Below are 19591 nucleotides of genomic sequence, written 5' to 3'. Positions count from 1 at the left end.
TCATTATTATTAAATTATTACATTATTACTGAAGTTTGTGCATAATTTAATTATATTATAACATTTGCATTATACATACATTGGAATTATAATAAAAAAACAATATTATTTACAAATAATATAAAAAAATATAATATATAATGTATATTATAATATTATATATATAATATAAAAAAATAACTAAAGTTTTTATATAAATTATAATTTAGTTCTTTTCAATTTATTAAAATAATATATTATAATCATTATTAAATAATGTTACAATCATTATTAAATTTTTATATTTAAAAAGATAATTATATTCTTACAATTATAATTTTTGAAAATTATATAATTCATAAATATTGAAACATCATCCAGCGATAAAATTGAAATATTCTAATTTTAATTTTTTACTTTTAAAAATAAATTCTGAATACAAATTAAACTTCAGATTTTAAAAAAAAATTTAAAAAATAATTTGTATTTTGTATTTTTTAAAACTTGCTAATTTCGATTTGACAAAAAAAAACGTAAGTAACTTCGTTTTATTATAAAAATAATCTTTACGTGAAGGATTTTTGATGACAGAAATTAAGACCTAATATAATAATAGTTTTGAGAAAACTATTTTAATATCACTTTTTATAATTTTGAAAATTCTTATACTGATTTAGTTGAAATTTAAATATAGATTTTTTTTTAAATAAAAATAACATCCGCAGAAAATTTTTTTAAATCAAAAGTTAAAATCTAAAATTTTATGAAAAAAATCTTATTAGTGTAATGTCAACATAGGATAAGATTGCAATACAGATGAAATAGAAGAATCTTATTTTTATTTTATTATTTTTTTATTAATTATAACCAATCCCAACATTATTTAAATCATAATAAGTTAATGAAGCGTGTTGCGGAATATAAATCTATAAAAGCTATAAAATATATAATTTGTAATAAAAATATAGCTTTTAATTTTTGTATATGGATTGTATTTAAATTATAGCATGCTAGATGGCATAAGAAACACTTTGATCTATTTTCAAGATTGACTCAATCGGTATTTTAGAACATGGAATACAAATATAATTTAATGAATAAATAATAAAAAAAATTAGATATTAAATAATCACATTGATATTAATTTAATAATTAATAATTTAAATATTTTTTATTAAAAAACTAAAAAATATATATTATGTTATGAAACTATTTCCTTTTGATAATTGGATGTTTAAATAAATCCTAATTCTTTTATAAATTTATATTCCATAATACACTTCATTAACTTATTATGATTTAAATAATATTGGGATTATTATTGGGATTGGTTGTAATAATGAATATTAATAAATAATTTATTTAAAATTTCATTTAATAATATCAACTTTAAAATATATAATATAAAAAAATTATATTAATATTAATAATAATTATATTAATAATTTTTTACTTATATGTTTAAACAATCAGATACTATTTTAATAATCTCACTTTCGTCTATAAATGCAATTAGAGTTTATTTGAATTTCTTTTCGTTCATTTCTCACCACTTTATTATAAAAATAATAATTTTTTTTTTATTTTCTTTATATATGTATATAATTTTTTTTAAACAATTATATTGTTTATATTAATAATTTTAATATTAGGATAGAATTGAATTTTGTCGTCTTTCATGTCAATGACGCGTCTGAAATAATTTATTTCAGAATAGAATTCAATAGTTTCTAATTTATTTTAATATAGAAAAATTTTGAAATATATTACAAAATAATAGAATTTGAAAGATAATTATGTAGATACAACAAACAAAAAATAAGAAGATAAAATTTTGACAAAATAGACAAACAAGATCGTTTAATGAATAGGTAACAAAAATTTACTTGATGATGAGTAAAATTTCATAGTCGAAGTTACGAATAATAAAGTTATTTCAATAATTTATTGTTATTTAAAACAAAATAATAATTGCAAATAACTATAATCAAACGACCGAGGTTATATGAAAAAATGTATAATAGTTATAAATAAATTTTATATAAATTTTAATAAGTAGTTATTTAAAGTAATTTTATTTATTTATTTATATATTTTTAATTTATTTATTTTTCAATGGATTAATGCCCAATTCTGGTAAAAAATTAAATATTAAGTAATTATATTAATTTACATTAATATAATATTTAAAATATTTTTTAATTAAAATAAAAAGTAAGTATAAAGTAAACATAAAGTCATGTTATGAATAAACCTTTTTCTTTTTGATAGTTGAATATTTAGCCATTTAATATTTCTTTCAATGTTGTATATTTTCCAAAACACTTCATTAATTTACTTGATTTTAGATGTATGTTGGCATCAGCTAAAATGATAAATTTAATATAAAAAATTATGGTAAATAATTTATTCAAAGTATTATGCAATAATTAATATATATAATATATAAAGAATTGTATTTTTTCATTAATAATTTTTTACTTACTGATAACGGTACATTCGGCGACTAATTTATTAACTTCGTTTTCATTTAAATATATTGTCGCTATTTCTCTGACCACAACTTCGTTTAAGTTTCCATCATCGTCATACTGTTGCCAAAAAATGAAAAATTTTTTTTTACTTTATACACATATCAAATTCTATTTAAAAAATTTTATTATTTATACTAACACCATTGAATTTTCTTATTAAACATTCAGAAAACAATTGAACTTTCTCATCTTCTACATCAACGATGCCGTTACGAAAATTATCTTCTTTTTCTGAAATTAGAATAAAAAAATTAATCAGAAATATTATGATTTGTATCTCATTTCATTTGCAACTCACGTTGATCAATGCCCGTTTCTAGTCTGCAAACTGGCAATACAGCACGTAGCCCTATTTGTAATTCTTCAAGTGTCTGAAAAAGATGATTAAAATATATATTATGAAAATAGTTAATTTTCATTAATTAAATAACGTATTTTAAAAATAATTATTTATTTAATAAATTGATTTTTATTAAATACATAATTGTTCTTAAAATTTTTTATACAAATATGTTTGTTTTAATACATATATGTATTATTCTAATTAATTTTCTATTCATCTTAAATATTAACAGTTTTTATATTATCTTTATATATATATCATAATGTAATCATATAATATTCAGCTCAACAAAAACTATCGCTCGATTGAAATTAATAATAATTTTCCATTATCTTCCGCTATTATACTTAATTATTTAGAAACAAATATCTTTCAGGAATTTCCAAAAAAAAGTTAATAGAAATATTATATAAAAATTATAATATTCTAATTTTCATTATTCTTCACAAAGTAAAATTTATAATTAATAAATAATAAAAGGTCAATAGTAGATCGTAAGATCGTAAGATCGTAAAATTAATAAAGATTGTAAAATTAATATATTTATGAATAAACCAAATATAAAGAGATTAAAAATAAATTCAACGCAAAAATTTTATTATAAAATAAGTAATTAAATAGTAAGTATCAATTTTTTCATTTAATAGTGAAAAAATTTCTTTTTTTTTTTAATCAGAATAGCGAAATATTTTTTATTATGATTTGAGAAAGACATAACATACTAATTTTGAATCTATTTGAAACTATTTTAATGTTTTACGTTATAAAATATATTTTGTCGTTTAGTCATTTTAAAATTTATAAAATATATCGGATATAGAATAGTTAATAATATTATATAAGAATTAAAAGAAAAATTATTAAATATAAATTTAATATAATGACATTATATTAAAAAGACAATAATCTATTGTAAAAATATAAATTGCGACAATTGCAAATGTTTTTAGATACAAATATAGAAATAAAAACTTAAATAGAAATAATAATTATAAATTATGCTGAACAAAGTTAAAATAAAATTAAAAATATTTAAACAATTACCATTGCACTAACGCAAACGCAAATAGCAGAAATAATCACGATCGTTTTCATTTTTCTTTTAAATATATCTATTTCAAATAAAGAAGATTCGAATGTTTTTAAAATATATCCAAAGAGAACTGAACAAATATCGAATGTGCAAGATCCTTTTATACTCTAATTCACCTTCTTTATATTCACTTTATTTCTATCTCGGAATTTCTCTCTTATGATTATTATAAAAATGATATTGCATATTTTTATTGATGAAAACTTATTACTTCCCATGTATATATCAAATGCATAGATTATATCTGAAGATTAAAAATAAATACTGCCTAAACCGAAAAAAATATTCAATTAAATTTTTTTCTTATTTGCAAAATATAAAGATTACTAGAAACGATTACTAGAATAAAAAATGTCGGTATAATATATTTAAATGATTCTGATTTATATCATTTTTTATTTTTTTCTAAATTAGTTTTTTACTTAGAATTTAGAACTTAGAGTATTTAAAAAATTGTATTTATTAATAATTTTTTATTTTTAGTTTTTAATTTTTATTTTCATAAGTATATAGATCATAATATAGATAATTTTAAACAGACATCGATATCTGATTAAATTGAAATTTAAGGAAGATTCTAAATTTTAATATTTCGAAAAATTATTTTATAAAAAATTATGAAATAAATTTTCGCAAAATGCAAAAAACCTTAATCTAATAATAGCAACAATTTTTTAAAAATATCTCTTATATAAATTAAGATGACATCTGGGAGAATATTATTTAAATTCTCATTCTGTACACCCATATTTGAAAATGATTATAATCCAATGAATATATTGATTGGTTTATCAACGATTCTTTCTATATCTTTTTTTTTTTTACATAAGATATGATTTTGCAATTCATTTACGCAGTATGAATTTGATCATTTTTTTTATATAACAATTTATGAATTGCAATTTACTTAAGATATATGTACATATATAAAATTAAAATGCTCATTCAATTTATTTAATTTAATTGTTTTACTTATTTAATTTCATAACATTATTCCTCTTTTTTTCTCAACTAATTACGAATGAATGGATAATCTGCTATAACTTACATAATTATATTCGATTTGAAAATCAATAAAATAAATGCAAGAAAAAACGCAAATTCTAAAAATTTTGAAATTTTACGATATGTAGATATGTATTAAATTAAATTATTTCTTTTTTTTACCTAAATTTATTTTAAGGAACAAAATTACTATATTATATTTATATTATATTCAGTTAATTTTCGATTTTGTCTTTTAAAGGTAGAGAAGAAAATAAAAATTTTTTTCTAATGAAGATTGTTATTTGATAAAAGATTAACAAATTGTGTATATGATTAGAAAAAAATTATAAATAAAAAAAGAGTTATATTTTATTTTTTATATGAAATCGATAATTTCATTAATTATAATAGTATAAAGAAACAAACTTTTTTTTTATTATAAATAACATTTTGTTTTATTATTTTGTTCCGCAAATATGAGAAAATGAATCTTATTGTATTTATTTTATGTACGACGCAATAAAAGATTTTCATCATACGAACATATAATACAAGAAAAATAAACGCATTTATAAAAAAAAATCATGAATTTCATTTTCATATTTAACGAAGAAATAAAGGAATAATAGCTTTCTGCAAAAAATATGGAAGACATTTGATTAATGAAGATTTGCTAACAGTAAAAAATATTAAATTCCTTGTAGTCTATTATAAATCTAGTTTGTTAATTATAATATATTTGTTTGTTAATTTTATAATAAAGATATAAATGATTTATCTAAATTCAACAGATATTATTCGTGTATTCATTTATTACAATTTATTATAATTATAATTATAATTAATGATAATAATACTAATGAGATGTAAATTAATGTAAAAATAAGAAAAATAATTACAAGGATTTATTAGGAATATGATTATTAAATCGCAAATCGAATTTTATTTTCAATAGAATTTGATCACTGAATTAAATTAGGATTTCTGGTATTATTTAAACAACATCTTGTAGAATTTATAAATGATATATATCTATTTAAACGTGAAGAACTTTTGAAAATAATATAGGAATATCAGAAGAGAAAAATATTATGACTTTAGATTATAGAACAAATATCATGAATCTATGGAATATATAAATTTTGCAAAACTATCTCTAATTGTATAAATAAAGTGCACATGGTTTATATAATATTCTTAATTTCTAATAAAATAAACTAATTTTACAAATATTTAAACTAAGTTGATAAATTCGATTTCAATATTTTTATATCGATATCTTGATATTTCTTTTAGATAAGAATTATTGATATATGTTTTATTAATATCTTTTTTCACATTTAAATTATTTTTTAATTATTAAAATACATAAGTTATAAATATGAATTGAAAAATCAAGAAAAAAATATAACATAATATAAGTGCATCACTTATTAAGAATTAATTAATATATATTTCATGTTAAGTGATATTAATTTATTTTCTTATAAAGTTTATTTTAGAATTGTGATCAGAAATCAGGTAGGAAATCATAAAATAATAATAAACTATAACAATGTACAATAAAAACCAATACAAAAGTATTGGATCGATTTTCTTAGACTTCTTAGATGATATAATTTTTATTATTTATAATGAGTTTATCAATCTAAATCCGAAGAAATACTGAATCTATTTTATACTTCATCGATGATTTCAGTTGTAATTAAAACTGCAATTTTCATTTTATTGTTATATATTTTAATAATTTTTATTTAATTTTAGAATTTTAATAAGTAGTAGAATAATTTATTTCAGACAAGAAATTCAATAATTCCCAATTTTAATGTAGAATTTTGAAATTGATTACGAAATAAAAGAATTTGGAAATAGATAATCACGTACCAGATCAGTCAGCTTATAAAAATAAAAAATTTGGAAAAACGAATAAGGATAATTCATTGGATAGGTAATCAAAAACTTAGACAAGTATTAAATAATCGTATATTAATTTATTGATTTAATTATTATAATAATTATAATGATTTAAATCTTACTTCAAATCTTATTTATTTCAAAGTTAAAAGAATAATCAAAATAAGAAAATATATTGCGTTATAAATAAATCTTCCTTTTTTTTAATGAACGTTTTTATTGAACGTTTAGAAATTTAATATTCCTTTCATTGTTTTATATTTCTCAAAACACTTCATTAGTTTACTAAATTTTAAATTTATATCGTCATCAGCTACAAAAATATATATATATATGTATATATACATATACATCAATATAATAAACAGTAAATAATAAATAATTAATATAGTAAATAATTTAATCAAAGTTTTAGTAATAATTAAAATATACATAATATATAAAAAATTATATTTTTTTCATTAAGACTTTTTTACTTACAGGTATTAAAATACGATGAACATTCGGTGATTAATTGATTAACTTCATTTTCGTCTAAATATAGACTCGTTAGTTCTCGAATTATATTTTCATTAAAGTTTCCATTTTCATCAACCTGTTGTCAAAAAATGATAATTTTTTTATTTTATACATATGTAAAATTCTATTTAAATAACTTTATTATTTATACTAACGGAATTGAATTTTCTTATTAAACATTTAGAATACAATTGAACTTTCTCATCTTCTACATCAAAGTCGACTTCACTATTAACATTATCTGCTTTTTCTGAATTTAGAATAAAGAAATTAATAATAATATTAATATAATATATATATATATATATTTTGGATAATCAAAAATATTATTTTTTACAATTTTTTTTCCTATTTGCAACTTACGTTCATCAATGCCAGATTCTGCCTTGCAAGCTTCCTGCTCATCATATAATTTAGTTTTTAATTCTTCAATTGTCTGAAAAAGACAATAAAATATAATATAAGTAGTTTTATATATTAATTAAATAAAATATTTTAAAAATAATTATTTTTTTTATTAAATTAATTCTTATTATACATAATTATTTTTAAAATACTATATACATACGTATATTGTTTTAAAAATCTTCTATTCATTTTATATATTAATAAAGTTTTTGGTAAGTATCTTAATATATAATATCATAACGTAATGATATAGTATAATGAACTCAAAAATTATTAGCTCCAACTTGTTCCTAGAGCTGGTAATAATAATATTAATTTATTATAAATATCGCTATTATTCTAATGAAGATTTATATTCATCACTGAATTCACAAAATTCTAAATTTTTATTCGTTCATTCACAAAGTTTAAGAGTTCAGAAAGTTTCAAGATGTAAAGTTGGATGGTTAAAAAAATAGTTCTCATGTTTGAATTCTAATTTAAAAGATTCTGAGGTTAAGAAAATTCTGATTCTGAAAAAGTTCTACCAAAAACGTTATGAAACGTATGTTTATCTCGAAAATCTTGGATGGTACACAAGCAGCCAACAATATCGTAGATCAACCCCCTGATTGAACGCCCATCCCTAATCCAAGGAAAATTCCCAGAAGTAGAGTAAAAGAATATGGTCCACAAAATCTTCAAGAATATCTATCCTAATTGATCCACGAATATCTATAACAAGTCTTTTTAAAAGATAATGTTAAAATTATTGACTGGAAAATGTCTCAAATCCCGACATCGTACTTATAATCGTACTCCAATTATATAGAATATGTATTTTTAACAAATATACAATTTCAAAGATCTTCTTCTGTCGAAAACGCATTGTCTTAGCAAAACACATTTCTTCAATGTCTCAACAAATACTATCACTCGATTCGGATTACAAATAATATTATTGTTCTAAATTATTTGCTATTATATTTAATTATTCGGAAATAGATATCTCTCGAGAACTTGAAAACAGTACTTAATCGAAATAATTAAAAATTATTATATTCCAATCTTTATTTTCGATTTTCAGGGAATGAAATGGCACAATCATTAAAATTTGTAATGGTTAAAAATTTTATATATTTATAAATAATCCAAATTTAAAGAAATCAAAAACAAATTCAATTCGACTCGACAAAGAATTTTATAGAAGAAATAAATAACAAATGACACATATAAATCGCTTCAGATATCGAATTTTTCATTTCATAATGAAAAAAATTCTTTTTTAGTTGTTATTTAATTATAATAGGAAAATATTTTTATTATTTTTAAAGAAAACACATTATATTAATATTAAACGTGTTTGAAACCAATATTTTACCGGAAATTTAATTTTAAGATTAATTAAAATTACTAGATAATCAATTAGAAATAACAATTACATTTTATATATTTTTTAATTATACGTAAATAATTATTTATCACTTTGGAACTATGCAAGGATTCATAATGTTATATAAGAATTAACAGAGAACATCATTAAACAAAAATTCAATGTAGCAAATTTATATTAAAAAGGAAATAAACTATCGCAAAGATATAAATTATGACAATTACGAATATTTTTAAAAATCATATAAAAATATAAAAATAAGATTTAAAATTTAAATAAAGATGTTAAACATAAACTATGTATAAATATGAATAAAATTAAACATATTTGAAAATTTACCATTGCATTAACGCAAATGCAAAAGGCAAAAATAACCACGATAGTTTTCATTTTTCTTTTAAATATATTATCGATTTTAAATAAACAAGATTGTTTGAAATATATCCAATAAGAACTGAACAAATATCGAATCTACAATGTCTTTTATACCATAATTATTAAATAGTATTATCTATTACTATGATTATTATTATTCTTAGCATTTTTTTTTCTCGATTATTAGAAACAATGATATTGCATATTTTTATGAAATTTTCAACGAGAATATATTAATATTTGCTGATTATATATCAAATTATGGATTACATAAAAATATCTAAAGATTAAAAGTGAATGCTTACTAAAGCGAAAAAAAATATTTAATTAATTATTTTTTCTTATCTCTGAAATATAAAGATTCAAGATTACTAGAATAATGAATGTTAGTATAATTTTAAATAAAAAATCATTTGTTTTCTTTCTTTTTCCATTTTTTTTAATTTAATTCTGTTAATAATATTTTATAAAAAAATATTTGAAAAATCTAATTTATAATGAATTAATTTTATTATGAATAATTTTTTGTTTTTAGTAAAACTTTATAAATATATGAACAATAATATACATAATTTTAAGGAACAAACATCGATAACTGATTTGAATTTGAAATTTAAACATCTTAAATTTTAATTTCGAATACTTCGAAATATTAAATAAATTTTCATAAAATGCAAAAGCCTTAATTTAAGAATAGCAATTTTTTTATAAATATTTCTATAAATTAAGATCACATATGGAAAATATTAAATTTATTATAATTATAATTTAAATTCTTATTTTTTATATGTATTTTCTTTATATATTTGAAAATGATTAAAATCCATGATTGGAATCCATTGATTGGCTTATCAAGAATTTTTCTTATTTTCTTTTTTTTTACATAAGATTTTTTACATATGATTTTGCAATTCATTTATGTAGCATGGATTTGATCATCATTCTTTATATAACAATTTATGAATTATTACAATTTACTTAATTTACTTAAGATACGTACATACATAAAATTAAAATACTCATTCATACTCATTTATCTAGTTTTAATTATTTAATTTCATAACATTATTCCTCTTTTTTTCTCAACTAATTACGAATAAATGAATAATTTGCTACAACTTATATAATTATCTCGATTCGAAAATCAGTAAAATAAATGCAAGAAAAAACGCAAATTCTAAAAATTTTGAAACTTTAACGATATGTAAATATGTATTAAATTAAATTATTTCTTTTTTTTACCTAAATTCATTTTAAGGAACAAAATTACTATATTATATTTATATTATATTCAGTTAATTTTCGATTTTGTCTTTTAAAGATAGAGAAGAAAATAAAAATTTTTTTCTAATGAAGATTGTTATTTGATAAAAGACTGACAAATTGTGTATATGATTAGAAAAAAATTATAAATAAAAAAAGAGTTATATTTTATTTTTTATATGAAATCGATAATTTCATTAATTATAATAGTATAAAGAAACAAACATTTTTTTTTATTATAAATAACATTTTGTTTTATTATTTTGTTCCGCAAATATGAGAAAATGAATCTTATTGTATTTATTTTATGTACGGCGCAATAAAAGATTTTCATCATACGAACATATAATACAAGAAAAATAAACGCATTTATAAAAAAAAATCATGAATTTCATTTTCATATTTAACGAAGAAATAAAGGAATAATAGCTTTCTGCAAAAAATATGGAAGACATTTGATTAATGAAGATTTGCTAACAGTAAAAAATATTAAATTCCTTGTAGACTATTATAAATCTAGTTTATATAGATTCTATAATAAATGGTTTATCTAAATTCAAAATTTTATTTTCAATAGAATTTGATCACTAAATTATATTAGGATTTGTTAGGCATTATTTAAACATTTTGTAGAATTTGCAAATGATATATATTTACGTAGAACTTTTGAAAATAATGTAGAAATATCAGAAGAGAGAAATATTATGACTTTAGATTATATAACAAATATTATTGTATTTTAAAAATATGGTAAGAAAATTCTTTCTCTAAAATCTATGGAATAAATGAAATTTAAAAATTATCTTTAACTGTGTAAATGTATAAATAAGATGCATATGGTTTATATATAATATTCTTGATTTAATGCATAAATTAATTTTACAAATATTTAAACTAAATATACAAGTTGATAAATTCGATTTCAATTTTTTTGTTTCAATAACTTGATATTCTTAATTTTGGATATAAATTATTAATATATAATATCATTTCAGAAACATACAAATTATTTTTTAATTAATAATATACATTATGTTATAATTTAAATATACAAGTTATAAATATACATTGGAGAATCAAGAAAAAAGTATTAAATAGTATAAAAGCATTATTTATTAAGAAATTAATATATATTTGATATTAAATGATATCAATTTATTCTCTTATAAAATTTAATTTAGAATTATGATTAGAAATCAGATGGGGATATTGCAATCACAATAAATAAAACAATACACAATGAAAATCAATCTAAAAGCATTGGCCGATTTTCTTAGAGTCTTTAGAAATTATAATTTTTATTATTTATAATGATAAGTTTACCAATCTAAATTCGAAGAAATATTGAATCTATTTGATACTTTATCAATGATTCCTGTTGTGATTAAAACTGTAATTTTCATTTTATTGTTATATATTTTAAATTTTTTATTTAATAATAGAATTTTAATAAATAATAGAATAATTTATTTCAGACAAGAATTCGATAATTCCCAATTTTAATGAAGAAGAAATTCGAAATTGATTACGAAGTAAAAGAATTTAGAAGTAGATAATTACGTATCAGATCAGTCAAGAATAAAAAATTCAAAAAAACGAATAAAAACCATAATTCATTGGACCAAAAATTTAGACTAGTTAAATAATCGTATATTAATTTATTGATATAATTCTTTACATATTTTCTATAATCAATGTAAGAAAATATATTTTATTACAAATAAATCTTCTTTCTTTTTGATAGTTGAATATTTAGGCATTCATCATTTCATTCAATGTTTTATATTTTGCAAAACACTTCAATAATTTACTAGATTTTAGACGAATGTCGGCATCAGCTAAAATGATAAATTTAATATAAAAAATTATGGCAAATAATTTATTTAAAATATTATGTAATAATTAAGATATATATAATATATAAAGAATTGTATTTTTTCATTAATAATTTTTTACTTACTGATAACCGAACATTCAGCGACTAATTTATTAACTTCGTTTTCATCGATATATAATCTCGCTATTTCTCTGACCACAACTTCGTTTAGGTTTCCATCATCGTCATACTGTTGCCAAAAAATGAAAATTTTGTTTACTTTATACATATGTCAAATTCTATTTAAAAAATTTTATTATTTATACTAACAGCACTGAATTTTTTTATTAAACATTCAGAAAACAATTGAACTTTTTCATTTTCTACATCAATGTTGCCGTCACGAAAATTATCTTCTTGTGCTGAAATTAGAATAAAAAAATTAATTAGAAATATTATGATTTGTCTCATTTCATTATTTGCAACTCACATTGATCAATGCTTGTTTCTAGCCTACAAACTGGCACCGCAGCACGTAGCCCTATTTGTAATTCTTCAAGTGTCTAAAAAAGATGATTAAAATATATATTATGAAAATAGTTAACTTTCATTAGTTAAATAACGTATTTTAAAAATAATTATTTATTTAATAAATTGATTTTTATTAAATACATAATTGTTCTTAAAATTTTTTATACAAATATGTTTGTTTTAATACATATATGTATTATTCTAATTAATTTTCTATTCATCTTAAATATTAACAGTTTTTATATTATCTTTATATATATATCATAATGTAATCATATAATATTCAGCTCAACAAAAACTATCGCTCGATTGAAATTAATAATAATTTTCCATTATCTTCTGCTATTATATTTAATTATTTAGAAACAAATGTCTTTCAGGAATTTCCAAAAAAAATTAATAGAAATATTATATAAAAATTATAATATTTTAATTTTCATTATTCTTCACAAAGTAAAATTTATAATTAATAAATAATAAAAGGTCAATAGTAGATCGTAAAATCGTAAGATCGTAAAATTAATAAAGATTGTAAAATTAATATATTTATGAATAAACCAAATATAAAGAGATTAAAAATAAATTCAACGCAAAAATTTTATTATAAAATAAGTAATTAAATAGTAAGTATTAATTTTTTCATTTAATAGTGAAAAAATTTCTTTTTTTTTTAATCAGAATAGCGAAATATTTTTTATTATGATTTGAGAAAGACATAACATACTAATTTTGAATCTATTTGAAACTATTTTAATGTTTTTATAAAATATATTTTGTCGTTTAGTCATTTTAAAATTTATAAAATATATCGGATATAGAATAGTTAATAATATTATATAAGAATTAAAAGAAAAATTATTAAATATAAATTTAATATAATGACATTATATTAAAAAGACAATAATCTATTGTAAAAATATAAATTGCGACAATTGCAAATGTTTTTAGATACAAATATAGAAATAAAAACTTAAATAGAAATGATAATTATAAATTATGCTGAACAAAGTTAAAATAAAATTAAAAATATTTGAAGAATTACCAATGCACCAACGCAAACGCAAATAGCAGAAATAATCACGATCGTTTTCATTTTTCTTTTAAATATCGATTTCAAATAAAGAAGATTCGAATGTTCTTGAAATATATCCAAGGAAAACTGAACAAATATTGAATGCATGGGTCTTTTTATACTCTAAGTACCTTAATTATTTCTATCTCAGAATTTCTCTCTCTCTTTATTACAATAAATGATATTGCAAATAATTTTATCAACGAAAACTTATGAATAATCTTCTAGTATTCATTAATGATTATGTATCATTATCTAAACTTATATAAAATGATTTAAAGATAAAAAACTAAATTAAAGCAAAAAGAAGTATTTAAGTAATTAATCTTTTTTTTATTTCTATACAATATAGGATGTATATAAACGATTATTAGAATGATGAAAGTTTAATATTTTATACAATTTATAATTTAATAAAAATTTCATTTAAATGATCATTTGTTTCCTTCCTTTTTTCATTTCTTTTTAAATTTATTAATAATAGTTTATAAAAATAGTTAAAAAAAATATTTGAAAAATCTTATTTATCAGTAAATTAACGTAATAATGAATAATTTTTTGTTTTTAGCAAAACTTAAAAAATATAATGTATATAATAAATTAAATTTAATTTAATAAATATAATTTATTTATATTATTAAATTATAATTATAATTTAAAGGAGAGATAATTATAAATTATAATTTTAAGGAGAGAACATCAGTATATGATTAACTTGAAATTTAAGAAAGACTCTAAATTTTAATTTCGAATATTTCGAAATATTATATATGATAATTTTTATGTAACGCCTTAATACAATAATAACATTTTTATAAATATTTCTATAAATATATGAAAAAATATTATTTAAATTCTTATTCTTTACATACAGTTAAAAATGATTAAAATTCATGAATACGATTTTTTTTACTCTTCTTTATTTATAGCAAATATGAATTGCAAAAGCATATCACATTTATTTAACATTACTTTAATCTTTCATATAAAAATTTTTAAATAACTCATTTATGATCATTCATCATTTATGATGTATGAACATATTTAAAAGTAAAATATGATTTATTCGTATATATATATATTTAATTCGTTCTAACTACTTGATTTCGTATCATTATTCTTGTACAATTTACTACAAATGAATATATATATATATAGATAATCTGCCATAATCCATATAAAAGATTTGAAAATTTGAAAATCATTGATAACAGACGGAGTATCAGAAGAAAGATTTCTAATTTATATTTTAAAAATTTTCAGATTTTAGCAATATATATATAGTACATGTATAAATACATATAATGTAATTTTTTGTTTTTCCTAATTTATTCTAAGGATCGAAATTGATTCATGATTCAAAATTCGATTAATTTTCAATTTTTTGTTGTAATACATAAGAAATAAAGAAAAAATTTTCAAATAAAAATTGTTTTTTTTAATGGGAGAACTATTAATCGATAAATGATTAATATTAATATAATTAAAAAATAATTATAAATTATTTATATATATTTATTAACAAAAATTTTATAAACATTACTTTTATTAAATTCATTTTTACAAATCTTCATCAATAGTTTCCATAATGAAATATCATTATTATGAATATAAAGAAATAAGTATTTTTTTTTATTACAAGTTTTGTTCTTTTGCATTTTTGTATTTTATTCCACAATAATCTGGAAGAATTTCATTCTGAATTTCATGATTAATTCAGAATCTTCTGAATTTCATTGTATTTATTTCATTTATTTCAACATGCCATAATAGAAAATTTTCAGACACATATATATCCGATTTGAATGTATTATACAAGATGAGAAAAATCATGTTCATGAATAAATCATTATAAGTTTCAGTTTTTCATCTTAAGAAATAATGATTATTACCTTATTAAAACCTTGAAATTTTATCTAACGATGAAATAAATTAAAGATTACAAGATGTTTTTGTTAATTGTATCTTGTAGAGATTTTTGTTTAAGATATGTAATAAAAAATTTGATCATGTTTTGTAATATTTTATTTATATCATTTTTATATGTTGATTTATATATTTTATTTTCATAAAAATAAAAATAATGATAAATCCAATAAATATTATTTATTTATTCAATTCAATTTATTTATTTATTATCGCTATACAGGGAATAATAATAATAACAATAACAACAACAATAATAATAATGAGATATTAATTAGTGTAAAATGAATTATATAATATAACGAAGGATATGATTATTAAATCGCAAAAGAGCATTTGATTTTCAATAAAAATTAATGTTATATAATTAATATTAGAAATTTTGATATTGTACACATTTTATAGAATTTATGAAAATTGATAAATGGTTATCTATACATGAAGAACTTTTGGAAATGATATAGGAATATATATTAAAAGAAGTTATACTGTAAAGTAAGTATTTTGAATGTATAATAAAAAAAATCTATGGGATATATAATTTTTAGAAGATTATATTTAATTGCATAAGCCGAGCAATATTCTTGATTTCTAAATAATGAAATAATCCTGCAAACTATCAAATTCAATTCCAACTTTTTACATTTTTTTAAAAATTTTATATTTTTTTTTACTTTTTTACGAAAAATATGTTTTTTAAATAGCTGCAAATATAAATTATTTTTTTATTATTAAAATAAATGAATTTTTATAAATATGAATTACATATAAACGAAGAAAAAGAAAACAGCGTTTAAATCTCATTTAATTCGTAATAAAAAGAAACTAATTACATTTTTGTCATTTATTAATTCATTTTCTTATAAAATTTATTTAAAATTTAAGTATAAATCAGAAATCAGATACAAATATTATATTATTATAATCATAATAAATGATAATAATAAAGAATGAAAACCAATATAAACGATTGGTTTTATCAATATTTGACCGATTTTTCTAATACATTTAGAGTTAAAAACATAATTTCCATAATCTAAACAATAATAACAAAATCAATTCTATTTAAATCTCGTGAAATGATAAATCTAGTTTGCACTTTATTAATAATTCGCAACTAAAATTGCAATTTTAATCTAAAATATTATATATTTTGATAATTTTTATAAATAACAGAATAATTTATTTTAGAATAGAATTCGATGGTTGTCAATTATAATATAAAGAATTTCGAAATAGATTACGAAGAATTAAAAAGAATTTGATTGTGGATAATTACGTACTAAATCAAGAAGACTAATGACTAATAAGAATATGAAAATTTAGAAAAACAGAGAAGATAGATAACCAAAAACTTAAACACATTAAATAATCATATATAACAATTTATTAATTAATATTTTCAAACATTTTTTTAATTAAAATATGTTAATAATAATCAAATATTATATAATCAAAATATTAATATAAAAAGTAAGTATAAAATAAGTATTCTGGATAATCCTCTTCTTCTTGATAGTTGAACCGATAAACTTGATAGTTTAGGAATTTAGTACATCATTTACTGTTCTAAATTTGAAGAAACACTGTAATATCTTACTAATTTTTACATGTACATCGGTATCAGCTATAATGTAAAAAAACAATAATAAATAATTTATTCAAAATTTTATAAAATAATTAAAACGTAATATATTATAAAAGAATTGTATTTTTTCATTAATAATTTTTTACTTACAGATAGGTGAACATTGGGTAATCAGTTGTTCAGTTTCATTTTCGTCTAAAACTGCTCTCACAATATCTCTAGTAACTTCTTCGTTGAAATTTCCATTGTCATCAACCTATCCCAAAAAATACAATAATTTTTTTATATTTCTATATGTACATATGTATAATTCTATTTAAGTAATAATATTATTTATACTAACAGTATTAAATTTTTTCATCGCACATTCAACGTATAATAAAACATTTTTGTCATCTATATTGATCTTGCCATCATCAACGTCATTTGCTATTTCTAAAATTCGAATAAAAAAATTAATCAGAAATATTATTATTTATATATCTTGTTTTCATTATATGCAACTTACGTTGATCAACACTAGTTTGTGTCAAGCAAAGTGACCGCACAATACGTAATCCGGATTTTAATTCCTCAAGTGTCTAAAAAAGACATTAAAATCTATTATGAAAATTATAGGTTTATGTATAAGTTAAGTAGAAACTTTATATATAAGTTAAATAAAAATTTTTTAAAATAATTATTTATTTATTAAATTAATTTTTATTAAACAAAAATTTATTTTTAATGTACATTATATATATATTCTTTTATTCTTCCATTTATCTTAAATATTAACAAAGTTTTTAGTATTTTTATTTATAGTATCATAGTAATGAACTCTAAAATTATTCGGTTCATGTTAAAAATAATATTCCACCGTTTTTGCCATTACATTTAATTATTCAAAAATAGACATCTCTCACGAATTAAAAAAAAAAGATTTTTAATCGAAATAATTAAAAATTATTACATTCCAATTTTTATTATCAAAATAAAGCAATATGATGTAATGAAGTAAAATTGATAAAGATTATAAAATTAACATATTTATGGATAAATATAAAGAAATCCAAAATAAATCTACACACAAGAATTTTATTGTAAAAAAAAATAATAAATAACAAATGACAATAAAAATCGCTTCAAATATCAAATTTTTCGTTTTATATTGTAAAAGATTTTTTTTTTGATTGATTATAATAAGAAAATACTTTTACTTTTAAAGAAGACACAATACACTAATATTGAACGTGTTTGAAACCAATGTGAAACCACGATTAAAAATATATTTATAATTTTGTCATTTTAAAATTATTTAACATTATGAAATAATTAAAATTTTTAATTAATTATTTCTTATTTCGAAAATACGCAAATTCGAATGTGAAAGGCTTAACAATTTAAAAAATAACGAAAAAGTAGTGTCACAAAATAAAAAATTAAATATAACAAATTTATATTAAAGGAAAAATAACGTATTGTAAAGATTTAAATTGTGACGATTGAAGATATTTTTAAACATATAAATATTAAAATAAAATTTAAATCGAAATATCAAAATATAAATTATACTAAATGTAGATAAAGTTAAAAATATTTGAACCATTACCATTGCACTAACGCAAACACAAATAGCAGAAATAATTATGATCGTTTTCATTTTTTTTTTATGTGATTTTAGATGTGATTCAAAATAAAAATACAGATTCAAATATATTTGAAGTACATTCAATGAGAACTAAAGAAATATCAAATGTCGATGTCTTTATATACTATAATTGTTATCTTTATTAATTCTATTTCAGAATTTCTCTCTCTCTTTTTATTATAACAAATGATATTCCAGATAATAAAATTCATGAATAATTCTTAAATACATATCAGATTGT

At 18.4% G+C, this 19591-nt stretch overlaps 4 protein-coding genes across 4 annotated transcripts; all 4 read right to left on the bottom strand.

Annotated features, from left to right (window-relative positions):
* Positions 1-2035: 2035 nt before the first annotated feature.
* LOC133667373 (uncharacterized) lies at positions 2036-4177 on the bottom strand. Its single transcript, XM_062085424.1, has 5 exons — positions 3901-4177; positions 2812-2884; positions 2653-2744; positions 2465-2570; positions 2036-2344 (listed from the first exon to the last, which is right to left on the bottom strand). Exons 1-5 carry the CDS (start codon positions 3949-3951, stop codon positions 2259-2261), a joined length of 408 nt encoding a protein of 135 aa, XP_061941408.1. The 5' UTR covers positions 3952-4177; the 3' UTR covers positions 2036-2258.
* A 2730-nt stretch (positions 4178-6907) lies between these two features.
* Positions 6908-9718, bottom strand: LOC108003356 (uncharacterized). Its single transcript, XM_062085422.1, has 5 exons — positions 9489-9718; positions 7733-7805; positions 7525-7619; positions 7331-7445; positions 6908-7163 (listed from the first exon to the last, which is right to left on the bottom strand). The coding sequence occupies exons 1-5, from the start codon at positions 9537-9539 to the stop codon at positions 7078-7080; spliced, it is 420 nt and encodes a 139-aa protein (XP_061941406.1). The 5' UTR covers positions 9540-9718; the 3' UTR covers positions 6908-7077.
* Positions 9719-12430: 2712 nt separating this feature from the next.
* On the bottom strand, positions 12431-14415 carry LOC133667372 (uncharacterized). Its single transcript, XM_062085423.1, has 5 exons — positions 14177-14415; positions 13094-13166; positions 12934-13025; positions 12748-12853; positions 12431-12625 (listed from the first exon to the last, which is right to left on the bottom strand). Exons 1-5 carry the CDS (start codon positions 14312-14314, stop codon positions 12540-12542), a joined length of 495 nt encoding a protein of 164 aa, XP_061941407.1. The 5' UTR covers positions 14315-14415; the 3' UTR covers positions 12431-12539.
* A 3086-nt stretch (positions 14416-17501) lies between these two features.
* LOC108000787 (uncharacterized) lies at positions 17502-19469 on the bottom strand. The gene is made up of 5 exons (XM_017061396.3): positions 19312-19469; positions 18229-18301; positions 18064-18155; positions 17871-17976; positions 17502-17759 (listed from the first exon to the last, which is right to left on the bottom strand). Exons 1-5 carry the CDS (start codon positions 19360-19362, stop codon positions 17674-17676), a joined length of 408 nt encoding a protein of 135 aa, XP_016916885.1. The 5' UTR covers positions 19363-19469; the 3' UTR covers positions 17502-17673.
* Positions 19470-19591: the final 122 nt, after the last annotated feature.

The sequence above is a fragment of the Apis cerana genome, linkage group LG15, assembly GCF_029169275.1.
Source record: "Apis cerana isolate GH-2021 linkage group LG15, AcerK_1.0, whole genome shotgun sequence".
In the NCBI taxonomy this organism is placed as follows: Eukaryota; Metazoa; Arthropoda; class Insecta; order Hymenoptera; family Apidae; genus Apis; species Apis cerana.
This window is presented reverse-complemented; position numbering and strand designations above follow the sequence as displayed.